Source organism: Hirundo rustica, chromosome Z (genome assembly GCF_015227805.2).
Source record: "Hirundo rustica isolate bHirRus1 chromosome Z, bHirRus1.pri.v3, whole genome shotgun sequence".
Lineage (NCBI taxonomy): Eukaryota > Metazoa > Chordata > Aves > Passeriformes > Hirundinidae > Hirundo > Hirundo rustica.
The window spans coordinates 38142129-38160838 of record NC_053488.1 but is presented as its reverse complement, the minus strand read 5'-3'; the positions used below and the strand labels follow the sequence as shown (position 1 = coordinate 38160838).

The 18710-nt window shown below is 37.9% G+C and overlaps 1 protein-coding gene across 3 annotated transcripts in view; it reads left to right on the top strand.

The window, feature by feature from the left end:
- The window catches only part of FRMD3 (FERM domain containing 3), a 150179-nt gene extending 135265 nt beyond the window's left edge, over positions 1-14914 (top strand). For all 3 annotated transcript variants that reach the window (XM_040090729.2, XM_040090730.2, XM_040090731.2), the window contains 2 exons: positions 156-277; positions 12155-14914. In XM_040090729.2, the coding sequence (XP_039946663.1) occupies positions 156-277; positions 12155-12750 (718 nt within the window). In that variant the 3' untranslated portion in view covers positions 12751-14914. The remainder of the gene's footprint in view (positions 1-155; positions 278-12154) is intronic.
- Positions 14915-18710: the final 3796 nt, after the last annotated feature.

The window sequence follows — 18710 nt, the reverse complement described above, 5'->3', positions numbered from 1 at the left end:
GAAACATATCACAGCTGAAAGCAGCATTCAATGTGTAGAGCTTTTTACAACAGCTCCAGGCCTAGTAATTTATGCAAAATGGTTCTGAGATGAGACCTGTTGGGCAGCAGTTATTTCCTCTAAGCAAACTGACCCTGTTTTCTCTGCTCTTTTAGAACCAGCATTACCCAGAGTCGCAGCTCTCCCTCCTTGAACAAGCAACTCATAATCAACATGGAACCTCTGCAGCCTCTCCTTCCTTCTCCTTGTGAGGAAGAAGAAGTTCTTTTAGATGAAGGTGCGTCACTTACCAATTCCTGCCAATATTTATTACAAAGCATATGGAAAAAGGTGTGATATTGACTCAGGGATATGGAAAAAAAATCTAATAATCCTCATTGGGAATACATCATTAAACATCTGTACGTCATACTCAGAAGTTATCACTATATCAAGAAACTGTGCATAAGCCTTATGCGAGATACATTGTGAGGAAAGTTACTGCTATTTGATTTCTGTTTCAAAAAAGCTTTTAACTTGTCAGGCAAAAGGATCTTAGGAAATTAATATCTCAAGATGGCACATTTTTCTGAATAGTGTCAGCAGTGACCCAGGAGTGAAAACTGGCATTTTACTGCTGAATATTTTGTTTTTCTCAATTCCCTTTACTTTTATATTTCCTTCTTTTTGCTTTAGTCTGCTAATTTCCTTGACAGAAAAAAGGACATTGGTTGAAGATCAGCTAGGAAAGATCTTGTTAATTTATCTTCCTTGATGAAAAAGGATGTTTTTGGGAGATCAGTTTGTATTTATTCTGTAGAGCAATGCTTTCCATATATTTCTTTATTTCTTGATACTTTAAATATCATATTGAACAACTTCCTTTTTGAGATGTGGTCACTGCAGACAATGACATGAACATCACTGCCAGCTTAAATTAGGGTAATTACCTTCGTCCTAGTAAAAATGAAGCCAACCAAAGGAAATCTGACACTGGTTCTTGCTTGAGATGAAGTGAAGTAATTGTTTCAAAGGTTGGGAAATATCTTTGCTGTTGCTTTTTTTTGGTCAATGCAAAACAGAAAATAGCTGAGTGAGTATTTTCCTTTTTATGGGAGTATGTCCTAGTTTTATTTTATAGGAGTTGTATAAACATGTTTTGTTCATTCTTTGGAGTTTGGACACTGAATGTAGCAAGAACAGGGTGAATTACATTGTCTGTGTGCATACCTTACTATAATTAGTAGTGGCAGCTGTTAGTTTAACAGTTACTAGTTTACCTCTGCTGTGAAATACATGCATCTGAGAATTTGCCTTCTAGCAGCCAAGTACCACTGCTGTGTTTCCTCTGGGCAGTTGTCACCACTGCAGAACAACAACAGCTTGCTGCACCCATCCTTGCTCGCATCCTTGTAACCACCAATCCTTGCAACCACCAATCCTTGCTTGCATCCTGTAACCACACTTACAACTCTAGGCAATGAAATCCACTTTTGGAAACTGGTGACTTATTGTTTTATGCTCACCATACAATGCTTGTTTTAAATGTTTGTGTTACGTAAGTTTGAAAATTACACATTTTTCAGTCAGACAGATTGTTGTTACAATGATGAGCTAATAGACATATTTGCTGGTAGTATTTAACTACATATTTTATATGTTGTTAAATATCACCAGCTGCTAAGTTAACAGTATTTAGACTTTTACAGTCTTTTCCTGCAGAAAACTTGGCTATATTATCAAATTGCAGCTTGAACTGATCTCACAGCTCTCCAACAGTGAGGCAGGCTCAGTTCCCAACATTCGCTTCTGTGGATTCTGAACTTCTCCCTTGCACCAGCACTAATCATACCAGCATGAACTGGGAGAAGGGGTTAAAAAACAAAAAAACCAAACCAAAACAAAAAAAAACACCCAAAAACACAGCAACAAAAAGTAAATAAAATACATTCAAAGCAAACCAAATAACAACAGTGAACCAAACTAAAACAGAAAAAACCAAAACCAAACCAAAGTGTCCTGTTATTTCCTGACTTGACCTTTGAGTGGCTCATCAAAAGGGTCAGCCAAGGTCTTGTGTTGGGGTAAGGGCATGAGCAGGAGGTGGGGAGAGGGGAAGCATCTAGCCCCCCTGAGACTGACACAACTGCCTTGGGAAACTGCTTTTGGTGTGCTACAGATATGAAACAGCCTTGGTATCTCTGTGTCTCAGCCCAGTGAAACATATTTTCACTTTTGCTGTTCCAAAGGCAAAAGTCAGTGTTATCAGATCAATAATTCATGCATGAAATCTCAGCACAGAAGTATCAAGTGACCGAAAAGGAGCTTTCGACACTTTGTCGAAACTACAATAATATCTTGTGACTAGAGAGGTATGGTTTTACCTTAAAAAAAAAAAAAAAAAAATCTACTCAAGCTGTGATAGCATCTGGTGCTAGAAAATCCACAGACAATGGACTACCGCCTGCACCTGCAAAGCAGTTGCCAGGTGATCAGGACAGGCAGTAACCTGTCTCACCAAAATCAGATGGTAAAAGAAGGGAGCCACTGAATCTGTATAGCAGCACTACAAGAAATATAATGTGTTCAGCTACAGATGGAGCAAGAACTGAGCTGTACTTGGTTCTTGAGGCTGCACCACAAATCCTGTGTTCAGTTCTGGGACCCTCCCTGCAGGAAATACAATGAGCGGCAGGAGAATGTCCAGAGAAGAGCACTGGTGTGAGTGAAGGGTCCGGAGCACAAGTCCTGTGAGGAATATTTGAGGGATCTGGGCTTGTTTAGTCTTGCGGCTTGGGATGACCTTTATCACTCTCCACAACTCCCTGAAAGGAGTGTGCAGCAAGGTGGGGATTGCTCTTGTCTCCCAGGTAATAAATAACAGGCAAGAGAAAGTGGCCTCGCATTGCACCTGAGAAGGTTTAGTTTAGATATAAGAAAAATTTCCATACAAAAAGGTTGGTCAGACATTGGAACAAAAACTGTCCATGGACACAGTTGAATCAACCTTCTTGGAAGCATTCAAAAGGTTTGTGGGTGTGGTGCCTGGGGACATGGTTTAATGGTGAACACAGCAGTGCTGGGTTAACAGACTTGATGATCTTTCCAGCCTCAATGGTTCTGTGCACAGGAATGAGAACACACCTGCTGCCATCAGTCTAATAGTCTGTCTCTGTGAGGATACCCAGCTGTGTAAGATTCGGTTGCAGAGGAGAGGCATACAGAGCTTTTGTAGGTACAACTATTTCAATTTTTTTTTTTTTTTTTTTTTATATTATCTCTTGCTGAGGGTTAGTATAGGCTGGGAGTTTCTGAGTCACTTGTAAGATTTAAGATTTCTCCCTTAGTTATGTGTAGATAAAACTATGAGGAGTGATTTGAAATTAACACGGTCATTTCTCTTTTGCATAAGCATGGTCACATGAAACAAATTATAGCTTTTACTTCTCAACATCAGTATGCAGGAACACACTGGCCTTTTCTCCCCTTGCACTAAGATTTGATGTCTTAGATATTTTTATGCTTCTCTATGGTTCAGCAACTGCTAGCTGAGCTGAATACTGTGGAAGTTTGAAATGTATGTTATGAGGCATTTGGAAATGTTTCAAATGTTGGAAATCTTTCATAGCTTTGTCTGGCTGACATTTGAGCCCTTGTCTAGATCTTTCTTTACGTATTGGACACATTGATGGTTAGATTTTTGTAAGAGTTTATGCTTTCCAGTTTTTGTAGCCATGTACACAATGAAGAGTTTTAGTTAGAATTTAATGATCCTGTTTTGCTACAACATTTATGAGAATAAAAATGAGAAAAGAAGATAGACTCTTTTGAAGGGGTGAAAAAATGGAGATAGGGAAGCGAAGGGGTACTTGATCTTTCCCTCACACTCACAAGAAAGTGCTTGCAGAGAAGGGGTACTTGCTCTTTCCCTCACACCGACAAGAAAGTGCTTGCAGAGAAGGAAAGGAAGAGAGAAATCTTTGCTCTGGCAGAGGAAGGAGTAAACAGGAACTCTGCTGGATATTCGTACTATGCAGTCTTTGTGGAGAAGGGAGCCACCGTAAAGATGTTTTCCAAAAGCTTCATTGAAGCAGATGTCTTGTATGAGAGAAGTGTAAAGTAGACATTTACAGGACTCCCTCTCCTACTCTTCTCTTTCCCGCACATTTGCATGCACATCACTGATTTTTTGGTACAAAGAGAACAAGGACATCAGACAATGAAGCCTCACTAGCTCAACGTGTCATATATTACAGATGAGTATTCTGGGAAGTGAGAGACTACATCCCCATCAGTACACTCCTTCCAGTTTATCTCTTCTCTGTGGCTTTGGTGTACCAGGAAAGAGTTTCTGTCCCACTAGGACAGTATGATGTTATGCATACGGTTGCCTTCCAGCTCCCAGCTGGGGAAAGATATCAACAGCCACCATAGGTGCATTATGCTTTTTCTGGGAACCTCTATATCTCTGCTGGACAGGAACAGGGAAGTTTCCAGATTTCTGAAACAGCATTTCTTTCTGGTGGATAAGAGTCTGTCTAACAATTGTCCTCAAGTGGGAACTGGAGCTTATATGTAAAGAGAGATTTTTTTTTTCCAGACTTAGAAATTTTCTGTTCTTGTTTTCACAAGGGCAAGTCAGCTTTCATTCTAGGCTAGAAATTGAATGTGTTTTTGTCTCACTGGTTTGCTTTGTGACTAAGGTTTGTAAGCACAGCATAGGATTTTTCCATTGTATCTACGTGTTTCACAAATAATTTCCAGGCAGTGATGGGGAACTGACATTAGTGATATATTAAGGCCTTTTAGAAAAATAATAGGACTATGAATGCTGGCCTCCTTTTTTACTGCACTATGTTTTGGTGCCTTAGATATTTTTATGCCTCTGTGTGTGGTTCAGCTGTTATGCTAGCAACTGCTAACTGAGATGGGTGCTGTGAAAGTTTGTATTGTACATTATGAGGCATTTGGAAACATTTAAAAATAACCTCTGGTTCTGTTCCCTGCTGGGATATTTTTGTTGGCCACGTTAGAAGCTTGTCATTTGATTCATTGAGAGTGACTTCTGTTAAGTCTCCTAAAACTCAGTGGGAACTTAATAAAAGGTCAAAGCTGATATGGCTAGAGCTTTTACAAGACTTTGAGAAGAGGAATTAATAGTCAAAATGGTGAAATGTCTTGTAAAAATCCAAACCAAGAGAAGCATTCATTTGCGGATGGTTAACCACTGCAACAAGGAAGTGTGCATTCGTTTACTACGGCATGGCTCCAAGATCACAGCCAGAAGGGCTGGTAAATTTACATTTATTTTACTCAACCCCCCTTTTTAACCCTCTTAGCCTTGTTTATGTTAATAGTTGTCTCTTGGAAAGGAACTGGACTGTAAAGAACATGTATAGCAGGGAATAAGGACAAATTACTGACAAGAACAAAGTTACAAGTGGAGAATGAATGAGACAAAACATAAATTTGTTGTATTATCTTACAAAAGATTTATTTATTAATTGGAAACAAATGAGGGACTGGAATTTTGCCTTTGTATTTTTCTGGGACTGAGGTGGGGGGAAATACTTTGAAACTGTAGTAATTTATGACAGAACTAAATAGCTGTTAAACTAGAAGGCAGTAGATTTTGAATGTGAGCTGAATGCACTAGCTGAGAAAGTTCAGCTTGTTACTTCAAATAGTTTTCCAGATTGTAGCTTTCTTTGGTTTATTTTTCTAGATACTGGATAATTTCATATACTGAATAATAGTACTGAGGCTGGTGGAGGAAGGTGCAGCCTGGGCAGAGTCTGATTTATTTCCTTTTTTTACTACACACAAGAGAAGTGTAACCAAAGGAACAAAAAACATTCAGTATTGCTTTGGACAGAAAAGTGGTGGTTTATTTAGGAAATGCCCTTGCCAAAGATCTATTGCCTTCTGTCAGTAAATATGTGCATTTCCTTAGTATCATAAGACATTTTAAAATTTGTTTTTCCATTCTTTCTGTAGTACTGTTTGCTTTTGATATTTGGGCACCAATAGGTTGAATTATTTCAGTTTTTACTAACCTACATTAAATCTTTGCATTGAATCTTCATTGTGGAAATTAGTTTTTAATCAAAGAATTAACTGACAATGTTCTGGCAAAGATTAGAATGTTGTTCCTCTTTTGATATCTGAAAATTAGAAAGCAGTGAGTGCAGTTGATACAGGAGAAACTGCTTCTTGAAGTGATTCGTTTCTGAGTAGCAACAGCTCCTGGTTGTCTTTGCTTTTTGAATTTACCACTCAAAGGAAACAGTAGAATCTATGAGAATGCACCTAATTCTCTTGATGCAAAAATAGTTGCAAAATTGAAAAAGCATTATTATTGACATGTGTTTTGTATTCTTACATCTCGGAGGTTAATACTGGCTCCAAACAGATGCAAGACATCTTGCTGGTTTAATATGATACCAATCACAAGAGATTTGTATGTTGGGACAACATTCATTCTTAAACACCTTGATTTTGTAGTACTGTTCTTAATATGCTATTCCTTTTGAAGCACACGTGCAGGAAGAAAGAAAAAAAAAAGTATATCAGCATCTGAAACATGTATACCAGCACCAAAGCACAGGAGGTAGCTTGTGCAACACTCCTAATGTGGGACATAACTCCTCAGGAGAACCCCATTGAGAGCCTTTCAGAACAAATCTGACTTGTGCCAGGAGGAGTCACCCAAGCTGAGTGGGACTGCTGAAATGTCTGACTTGCCCTTTTGCTCGGGTGCTAAGCTTTCACATCAGTACTCAGCTCTTTTCAGCCTCACCGTCCTTGATGTGGTGCTGGACACTGAGTCACTGCCGTCTCATCATCGGGTCCTTTTTCTGTACTGCTGACAGATGAATCTTGTCTTCTCATTCCTGCTCCCATGATACTCAGTTGTCTCTCCCTGATGCTTCCCTCAGTCCTCTTGCTGCTTAATCCTGTTTCTGGAAGGGGATCAACAACTCTTCCAGGCCAAAGGGTGATTAAAGACAGGCATCCCAGAATGCCTGTCATGCAGTATACTTTGCTCTGCCTCTGCCTTTGTGCTTTAGCTGCCCTTTGTGGGGTGCGAAAAGCAGAGCAGTGGCCTTCAGTGGCTGTACTAGCCATGACATTGAACACTGACACAACACAGCTAGGAGATGAGCTGTAATGCCACACAACATGCAATCCATATGAACTGGCAACTGGGAGAGGGCTTTGCTCCCTTCTAGAAGTTCTCATTAGACTAAAGCAAACGCTAACGGCCAGCAGGAAAGCCAGGTCACTGCCTAAAGAGGAGTTACTATAAATTGTCATTGATTAACTCTCCTTGCAAAGCTATAACAGGTGTCCTTTATGGGCATGAGATGTGGGTATGGTACAAATTGGTGACCTGTTTCTGAGGCAGGCGGTCTGGCTGTGATGCAAATCCTGCTTGATACAGATCCTGTGTAGGGAAATAGTTAAATTCAATGCAGTTCTAGAGTCTGTCTCATTTTTCTGCCTTTTCTTTGTGACATTCAGGCCCTTTGCTCATGTGAGAAAATCACCTTCTCCTTCCCTCTGAAAGGTCATGCTATTCATAGTACAAACGAATTTCGTCCACGTGGAAAATAAGCAAAGGATACATGATATTTCTAGAGGAAGATGAAAAGGACAGGAAGCATTTCTTGTAATTGCAGCCTGGCTGGCATTTTTAGTTTACATGCATGTATGAAATGTTCCTAGCACTGCTCTCGCTGGACCATATCTACTTTCCTATTTCTCTCTTTAAAATGAGGGTATATTCATACTTGTTCCTTTCTCCAATATAAAAGGCTGTTACAGGTGTGTAGTTGTGTTTCTGGTAAGAAAAGCCATGTGCAGGATATCTGGCCAACAGAAAACGTGTGAACTGAATTTTTTAATAAGCAGATGATACATTTTTCTGGGGTGCTGTACTTCCAGCAGCTGTGGCTTCTTAAGAATTGTGGAGCTAGAGCTGCCCTTCATTTTGTTAATCCTCAGCTGCTGGTTTTGGCCCCTGTAGAAATACTAGCAGCTGACAAATTTTATGTCAGACCTCTTGCACGTTTGTGTTCGCAGCAGATGACCACAGTAATCTGATGTTTTACCCAGCTGTTCATGTTCCTGGTTTGAAGAAATCACAGTATTTGGTGGAAGAGGAATACTGAGTTTCACCTAGGATAATGAGGTGTCTGGCTTTGTAAAATTTGTTCAGTTGCCAGAAAAATATAGCAAGCTTTCACTGTGAAAATATAAGAAATTTACCTGAGTTTATCTACCTGATATTCCAGTAATATGTATTAGAAGTTTCTAATTTATGGCATGTAAAGTGCCAGTAAGAATACAAACCAAAGAATGGAAAGAAGAGATTCTTCTCAAATGTAATTTAATTCTCAGCTCATAGTCCTTTAAATGTGAACACCACATAAATTTTAACTATTGTTAGAGAGGTAGTAGACTTTTCAAAATCTTGCCAGCAAATTATATAAAATTATAGCCTTATGAGGATAGTACCAAAATAATTATGTATGAATAGTAACAAAGGATTTGCAGTAGAGTACTAGAATAATCAAAGAGTTTGTCTTGCTTTAAATTTATATTCTATTTTTCTATTGGAACATTTTGAGGATTTTTTTTTTTTTAATTGATTTTATTACTTCAGATAACTGGCTCTCTTGAGTAAAAGAACTATGGCTATCTGAAAAGTAAAAAATCAGAAAAACTTTCTTCTCTCTTAAAATTGTGTTTCTGGAATATTCATTGTACTGTGGAATTTTGGTACTTCAATATGATATTCTCAGGCCTGCATAAGCTTTGTAAGTTATATTTTCCATAATGATTTTACAGTTCTGTCTTTTGAAAACATCAAATACAAATGGCCTGACGTACTTATCTATATATTGCAACTTGCCTGGAACTATGCTGGAATCAGTTGTGTTGATCCTGGTTAATAGCCTGTTCTTTCCTCTTTAAGTCTTTGACTTAAAAAAAGTTGAGGTGCTACAGAGAATACGAAGGAACAAAAAGAACAACTTTATATATTTAATTTTTTAAGATATTAAATGAGCTTGCTGGAGAAGCAGCATTTAATGCCCATTCTAAATATTCTTTCAAATATTGATTGATTCAAATATTGATAGTATTTTCCTGATATAAAATGCAGTTATTTTGATTTAATGAGTTTAAATATCAAATAAAGGAGTTGAAAATTCTTCTTAGCAGTTGAAATTAAATAAAGGAATGTAAATTTAATGTGTGCTTCAGAGCTGCAACAATTACAATTTCAATACAAACCCTTCAGGAAACAAAAACATGGACATGAAAAGGTTCCTCTGCTGTCTTCTACCAACAAAAGGTTCCTCTGCTGTCTTCTACCAACAGGTTAATCTTATAGTTAGAACTTTGCAAGTTACTTGAGAAAAATACCATTTTAATGACATTTAATATGATATCTGTTGTTCATGTTCACTATGTATTTTACGCAAGCTGGAATTTACTCTGGGGAGGAAGAGGAGGCTCAAGAATCATAAACTGGGGGGACCGTTCTTTGTGGTAGCTGCAGCTGTCATCTGTGATGAGAAATATAATGAAGATATATTACTGACCTTGCACTTAAGCTGGTACAGAGACGCCTATGGCCAGAGTTCACAAATTTGGGAAAGTAAAATTGGGTGCTTTCAACTATTTTGAAATGTCTAAGTAAGTGGCTCAACTTAAATTTTAATCATATTAAGAACAATTGAAAAGCGTATTTGAGAAACAAATGATAGTACTTGTGTATCTAAAGATATGTGCTGATTCTTAATGCTGGGTCTTAGCATTAAACAAATTTGGCTTTTGTGACTTAATATATTGTGGGTGTACTCTTAAGTAACTGTATGGTTTGATGATCCAACATTATCTTCTGTTATTTAGGGGAAAGATGCTAAGGAAAAAGATCCTTAAAATCTGTTCAGTTGGTTTGTATCCTTCTCTTGACAACTGTGACAAATGTATCTCTTAATGTAAGACTGGTGGGGACAAAAAAGTTACAGCAGAAAACAAGTTTCATGCTGAAAAGTGATGAATTTCTAAATTGGCTGTGATAAGAGAGGACAGAGTAGTAGAGGCAAGAAATTATTAGATAGGAAGTAAAATTAAACTTATGAAAATCAAACTAATTATTGAATTAATAATTATTGAGGACAAGGTTTCATTTCAGCTATGCACATTTACTGCTGAAAGGAACTCACCTGCTCTTTCTCCATACCTGGTAATATGCTGTCTCTACAAGAATGCATCACAAGCCAGCTCAGGAAGAAAAAAACATCAGATGCTAACCCAAGTTGCTATGTTCAGTGATGAAATGAAAGGAAGCAGAAAATGTCTTTTTTGGTTATTTGGCCAAAATGTGAAACCTCACCTGGAGGCATGGCCAGTGAGGTCTAGAGAGCAAGGAAAAGACAATAAATTACAGGGGAAGAGATCTATCTGGGCCATTTTGAATACTTGAAAAGGGAAATTTCCATAAGGAGGTGTCTTAACTTTGCTTTGTAAGGCAGAACTGTGCCCAACAGTCCTCCTTTCCGCTCCTGCGACGACCTAATAGCAGGAACTGAGGTATTGATGTATCTGTACACAGCTGTAAAATTCTGTCTTGGTTTGAAAGACAGGTATCTGTAGGGAGGGGTGGGGCCTTTCTAGGAGGGGGAATTCCAATCCCTTCCCTCCAAGTTATTATAATTTAGAAGTTTAAAGAGGCTTTTCAGTCAGAGCTATGGGGAAAGGAATAACAGTCCTTTACTAGTCTGTATAACAAGGCAAACAAACAACTACAGCTTCAGCATTAATAATAAACAGAACCAGGAACCTCCAGGGGCTTTGTTTCACAAAGCCTGGGGCAGTCTGATCTCTTGGGACCCCGAGAGCACCAAGCTGGAATGGTGGAAAACTCCCAGGCTGGTAGATGGAACGGAGAGAGTCCCCAGCAGGCACAAGGGAGAATGTCCCGGCAGGCAGGGGGTGTCCCGGCAAAGTGAGCAGTGCTGAAGAAGCCGCGATGGCTGGGCAGGGCTGGCCCAGCTCCAGCAGGGCAGGTGAAGGGGGCTCCGAATTCCTGGGCATATGAGCAGATGATGAATGATGGTAGAATTCCCAGGACCAGACTTTCTGGTGACTGTGGACTTCTGCAGCAAGCAGCAGCCTGACCATTTTCTCCGATGCTGAGAGCAGGGAGAGCCCACTCATCTGCCCCAACCCTGTCCTTTTCCCTCCCCCAAATTTATGTGATCTTCCCCCTCCCTCAGCCACGTCTTTTGTGTTAGTCAAGTACCCTCTAAGTACCAGCACTTTGTTTCCTAGTACGTTATAGGAAAAAATTCTTTAAGACAAAAAGGAACAAACCTAACTCCTAACAACTTCTTTGCAGACTTACTGCTGTTAGAGATAGACTGGAAAAAGGAGATTAAGTTTTGAGAGAAAAGGGCTTGAGCAGAGAATAGTGTCATAAGAAAGTCTCCACTGTAAAGGGGAGAGAGAAATTTAGAGGAGAGAGAAAAGAGCTAAAGAAGTAGATGAGCAGGAAAAAAAAAATACTCAAGAAGGAGCTTTTTTAACGGGTGAGGCTATTAGAATGCAGTTCCAATTATATCTAATCCTCATATCATGTGTTAACTTTCCTCTCCTTTTGCCCATTTTACTGTTAACATGAATTTATCATGACAATCTGTTGTCTCTTTTTAATGTCATGCTCTATTCTCAACCTTAGCTATTACCTTACCACACTCATTTAACTCAAAGCAATGGGAGTTAGTAGTTTTTGTTGTTGCTATTCTTATTACTATTATACACCAAAGATGACCAATTCACACATGTAGTAGGTATTAATTTATACCAGAAGTCAGATTTCCAGTAGAAAATAAGCTGCTCTCTTCTGCTTTGATCTACACTATTATCAACGGTAGTTGCATTAGTCCCTCTTAAGCAGATCTGATGTACTGCAGCATTTTAAAGATACTGTCCTCTCCAAAAAGCTTTTCCGGTTTTTGATAATTGTGTACAGTCTGGTTTTAATATGCAAAATTATTGCAGAATCTTCTTCTCATTCATCTATTAGGTGTTACTGGAAGGCTAACTTTTGCCACCAGGCTGCAAGAAATTTTGTATCATTGCTTTAATCTCATTTTTTCAGGTGTCCAACTGCCAAAGGAAGAGGAGATTCCAGTACCAGTGACTTCAAGCTCTCCAGTAAAGGATACTGGGAAGGATGTTGACCTTACCATTGAACAGGAAGAGAAGATGAAAGAGGAACCATTAACCATCTCAGAGTTGGTATACAATCCAAGTGCCAGTTTGCTGCCCACACCCGTTGATGATGAGATCGACATGCTTTTTGATACCTGTACAAGAGCAGAGAATGAGAAAGATGATACTGATTCATTTGAGGAATTTGAAGCAGATGAAAATGCATTTTTAATTGCAGAGGAGGAAGAACTGAAAGAAGCTCGAAGAGCCCTGAGATGGAGCTATGACTTTCTAATGGGCAATATAGAGGTGAATGCTTTTGTGAAGAGTTTCTCCAGACTTTTTCTTGTAGGCCTTGGACTACTGTTGTTTGTTTTCCCGCTTTTCCTTGTTCTCTTGGAGTCGGACCTTCAAATCTCTTTCCTCCACGAAATCCGCCAGACGCCAGAGTTTCAGCAGTTTCATATTGAATATTACTGCCCCCTTAGGCAGTGGATGGCTTGCAAAATAAATTTCATCCGTGATATGCTGGGTAGCTTTTAAATTTTACATGAATATGATACAACTAAGGGCTATATTCAAAATTTCAGTGACAGGTTTCCATAGCACCCCTGGGCCCATCTGTTGGCAGCTGCCTTCATACAGTTTTTGTTGTAGACTCTTCAAGTTCATAAGTTCCCTTTATATATGGCTAAATTGCCATTTTAGTTACCAGCTTATACACTCACCTCTCAATAACCAAAAAGAAGTTTTATTTTACAATTACATTTCAGACTTCCAGCTCATTCATTACATTATATAAGACAGGGTCATAATTAGTTTCATAGTCCTTAACCTTTCAATCCATGACACTAAAACTCTTGATATTGAAAGAAAATCTTTTTGAATATACTCCTTAGTACAACAATCTCTTCTAACCAATGCCTATACAAGCAATGTTTATGCTGGGGTTTTTGTTCTTGTGGGTTTTTTGTTTTGGGTTCCCTCCACCAACCCCCCCCCCCCCCTTTGTTTTTTTACATTTTTATGTGTTTAAGATATTTTGGTAAATTTTTCGTAAAAGACAACTTATGGTGTTATTCACATTGGTAAGAATAATGCAGAGGGGCATGTAGGGTGTTTTTACCGTTTTACCAATTATTTGTTTTTAAACTATGGCTGGAGAATGAATGAATTTAATGTAGCTTTATACAAAGGGACTGTGTTTAGGAAACACACAGAAAGTTCACTCAAGTTCAGTAGGGGCTACCTGGAGGAGGGGAAATGACAGCACGTATGCAAAAGAATTTCTGAAAGGCACAGTTCTAAAATTTGGGGAAGTGAGCAGAACTGAAATGATCCTTCCTCTTATCTGTCAGCTTGTCTTCCACTTTATCAGTTCTGTAGAAAGTCTTTACAAGATAGAGAGAGTCCAAGTGTGTTTAGAGAAAGACTGAGTCTTCAGTCTAAATGTAGATTACTGTACATAACAGAAGACAATAATAGTAAGCAAAAAAAAAAAAGAAAAAAAAAGAAAAAAAATCAGTAGGTGAGTGAGCTACTTTTAAAAACAATAAAGAAGATGAAGAGGTGAAAAAGGAATAAATTTTTCATACATCTTTTAAAAAGCAAAGCATTAGGCTGTACAGTTGATATAAAAATAATCCACTGGCTCGCAGTTAAACGGCTTAAACACTTTAAGAGATGCATCTTCATGCTTGATGCCCTTTATGACTAATCTCTAAGACAACATATTTTCTGTGGATACTAATATGCTTCCTTTCACATATAGCACCATGTACTTAACCTCATTCCTTGTTATTATGAGCCCATTTACAAGATCTAATGCTGTTTTGTGTAACATGGATTTGTATATCTAAAGGTATTCCAATATAGCTTAGAGAATATACTTACGTAAAATCTTGTCGATGCTGAAAACATTTGAAGGCCTTCAAATATACCACTGAGGTTGTATTTAAGACAAGAAAGTTTTTATTCCTCCTCTCCCACAATCTTAGTGCAGCCTTGTTTCATATTTAAATTAAGGAACTTGAATTTTGGCGTCAGACTTCTTCTCCTGCTTAGACATTTATGAATTGGAGACATATTTGAGGCTGTTTTACTAGATATGCATTTAACAGATTGTAACCACATGTCTAATTCCTACTAAATAAATTCCTTTAGTTTCAGTATGAGGGAATCTCTTTTGCTTGGTTTTCTCTAGTAAGCCTTTGCAAGTGTCTAGTTTTAAAACTACTATTTTCATAGACGGTTTTCCCTTCCCTTCTAATCTCCAGTTTTCAAAAGACAGAACTTTTCCAGGGCTTAGGAGTTCCTTTCCTCAGCTGAAAACTTTTGGATTGCTATTCATCTCCCCTCCAACAAAGACTAAATTAATCAACTGTGCTTTTTTATTGTCTTTGTTTGTCCTTGCTAATCTGTTTCCCAGATGAGTCATTAATGATTAGTTATTTAACGTCTGTTTCTTCCTGTGCTACTTGCAGCTAAATGATCCTTTCCCATAAGGTAATAATCATTCAGCCTAATAGAAATGGAGTGTGAACAAATGTAAACACTTGGTCTTAACTGGAAATTATTCATTTGTATTGTTGCTAAACAAAGAAAAGGTGTTTTCAGGGGTGAAGGCTGTGAGAGCAGACATCCTGCTGGACTGTGAACACATGCTTCCATTCAACCTCCTAGAAAGTCTGATAATCACTTAAAAAAAAAAAAAAAAAAAAAAAAAAAAAAAGGTTGGCTATAACAGTCTTGTCCCTGTGAATTACAGCACTCCAGAAGTGGAAATATTGTAATGTTTGATTTAATTCTTGTCAGAAAATAGCTCAGTTGCATGAGAATATAATCTCAAAAATTGTGCAGTGCAGTGAATTTTTTTGTTGAGTTAAATGCAGGTGTGTGTGCACACGTGCTTGCATTTACTAACCATGTGCATACATTCAGACCTGGCCTTTTAAAATTTTCACCTTTTCTTCCTGATATTCTCTGGTCTATCAAAGTAATTTAATTAAAAGTCACGAGAGTCTTATAAATTAAAGGCCAGGACCATGTCATACATAGAAGGATGTGGGTGGGCACATTGAGAGAGTAGCAGCTTTTTACTAGTAAAGATGACTGACTTGGACTGTGGAGCATCTATAGGTACAGTATTGTGTATTTCTGTCTGTGCTTGGATTATATGGTAAAATGTTATGTACTTGAAATCTATTTTGTGGTTTGTCTAACATTTATAAACACAACTCTGGGAAGAATTAAAAAATGGTTTTATTTAATGGAGTGTAAGGGGAAAATATACCTGTAACTTGAGCCTTATCTTTGTACAGTGAATTTCACATTTCTATATGTCAACATCCTGATTGTTTTGTATGTTGATATGATGGCAGGAATCCCTAATAAAATTACACTGGAGAAAAGCTTTCTGTAGTTATGTAGTTCTTATGGGGAAAGATCTTTTATTAATGATACTTTTTGTCACAAAGTACTTACATAGTGCAGATATCTTACAACTCTCTCAATGCTTTCAGTATGATTTTCTTTATTCATCAGCTGGTGAGACACTAAAAAGAACCTTAAAATAGGATGTTATTGACACAGCTTCAGGCTCGTTTACTGAGACTTGGTTTGCCTGGTTATCACATAAGAGTGAGAGATACCACATCAGAGTCCTGAGATAAAATTGCTACAGAGTAAAAACTGAGAGGCTGGTTTTACAGTCAGGCCCTGGCAGTGGACATATGGCTGCAACCTTTTAGAGGCAGGTCTGGCTATGGCATTATGCAGGAAAAGCTATGCTTTCTTACATTGAGTTGACTTGGAGCTCTGGCAGAGCAAAACATTTGGTAATAAATTTACAGTCTGCAATGAAGCAATTGATTATAATTCTGAGGAGTTAACTGATTATAATTCTGAGGAGCTAAGAGAAATAGAAGTTACTTTCTGAGCACATAAAACATTTAGATGAAGATATTGCTGTACTGTATAGATAAAGTGCCAAGATCTAAATAGACCTTAGCAATTTATTCAGTTAAAAGGACGTAGATTGTATTAAAACCGTCAAAAGAGATTGTGTTCCTGCTTTAACATAATAATAAAGTATATCTTTCTCAACATTGTATTCTCGAGTCTCTAATTTATGAAACTAGCATTTGTAAAACAAAGTATTTTTACTTTGGGCAGAAACTCAGCATGTGCCCTAAATTCTTTCTGCATGATGACACAAATTTCTCTAAAATTACAACTCACTGAAATGTCATGCCAGAGGTGCATTTGAAGAAATTAGGCTGCATCTTTTGTGCTAATGGTCACTGTAGGTCCTTGACAACAGTGCCGATCAGACTGGAGATCACAAGCACTGGAAAGCAAGAGACTTCATCTGGAAGTCGAGGTACATTTCTTAACATTTTGTTTGGTTGTGTTGGCTTTTGTTGCGTTTAAATCCCAGAGGAAGTAATTTCCTCTTCTGTTTGCATGGGTTTGCTGTAGATTTCCTAAAGCTGTCATTTTATATGGAAAAAGACATATGTCTGAGACACCCCGTGTACCTTTCAGCTGTCACAGCTGTTAAGAGACATACTACAAGACTGATCCCATAGTCTTATGTCTTTCATACTACCCCTTTACAAAGGTGATTTCCTCAACATCTTTGTCCTCAGAAATCTGAGGTAGCTCCTGTGCCATTTAGAAGATGTCTTGCTTGGAGTTTCTTTCTTGTAAGGTAGATGATCAATGTATACTGCAGCCAGATGAACTTCCTGCAGTGATCCTATTTTGCACTGTTACAAAGGTTCACAATTTGCCCACAGGTCTTGTAGCTCACTGCCAGAAAGCATGGGCACTATTTGAGCCCTGTGATGCTTAAGGGTGTATTATGAATTTATAGCTGTGGCACAACTCATCACACTGCTATAACTGCTATAAACAACTACAGCTCAGTGCTTGTGGGATATAATTTCAGCTTCAGCATAATATAGTGATGGAGTACAAAACACAGTTATAAAAGTAAAAATCAAACTTGTGCTTGAAAAATTACCTGTTCTATTTATTTCATTCTGACCTTTCCCATATTAGCTCACTTTTAATTCCACTGAAGAAATGTCTGTTGAGCTCATGAGATGGCAGATGCTTTGGAGAAGAAAAGTGGCCTCCAGGAATCCTCATCAGTGTTATGATGAACAAATATTACGTACTAATTGCTGGTTGCAAAAGATGAAGTGACATCACTAGTTTAAATGGACTAAAAATCCAGGTGAAATAGGTCACATTTCTGTGAATGAAGAATAATTAAGTACATTTTTTGTATCTATTTAATGATATATAAAGATTTAAATATATATTTAAATGTACAATAATTATATAATGATATAGTAAGTATTTCTTGGACAGAAGAATGATAAAATACGTTGACTGAATAGGGCACCTATTTCTACAAAAAGCTGTAGACAGAACATAGAAAGCCTCTCATATGTAATACTATATATCTTATTTCAAATTCATAGTGAAAAGCTCTACTTCACATGGTGTCTCTTGAAAAGCCTAATTCTAAATCCATTTTTAAATATTTTCTTTCGGTATTATGCACATGAATAATTCCCTAATGAGAAGTTTTGATAGGGCTGCAGGCACTTTTGCATTATCTTCTAGTGCAATGAGCCTCTCAATAGAAACTTAAATGACATATTATGTGTTTTTCTCAAATCTTCAGATGCTTGAATATTCAGGTTCTTCTTCCTCGAGACGGGGCTGTATGCACACAATGACATACACTTTGGGTATGGGAAAAAAGAACTTCTGCAAAGCCAAAACCAAAAGAAAGCCTTCTAAGCACCAAATTTGCTTAAATCTTCTCCTTGAGAGCTAAGTCAGTAGCTGTAATCCTCACTCAGAAGGTGTATAACCACTGGATATACCCAACTCAGTAGCACAGTGACCATCACCACTGCTTTACTGGGTTTACCTAGCTCATGGCATGTGCCATTTCTGCCTGAGATCCTGATATGACCACAGGGAACTGTAACTACAAAGGTAATGTAAGGAAATATATCTGCTGCACTAATGGGCATAAAACCAAAATACACATCAACTAGTAGTGAAAAAGAGATTGAGTCAATTTTGTTTCATAGCTGTCTAACTTGGTCTTGAAATTTCAAGCTGCTGTTAAGCCACAATAGCTGACTTATATTTTGTTTGAACAGATCACCAGAAATGTTACTTACTATATATTTGGGACCATTATTATATTCCCACAACTTTTGCATTCTCAGATGTATGGGACATCCTCCTCAGCAGTTCCCCCTGCCCTTTTCCACACACAGTTTTCCCAAAAATTTATTTTGGAACCTCAGAAATGAGAAAAAACATCATGTCTCTAGAGAACGGAAGTGCTATAAGTATTCAGAGAAAGGACTCATCTTTCAATGTGTGAACAGCCCTTGTCATAGTGCCCATAGCTGTGCCAATTTAAGTGCCCTTACAATAGCACAGCAGGCATGTATCATGTGGGAAGGGAG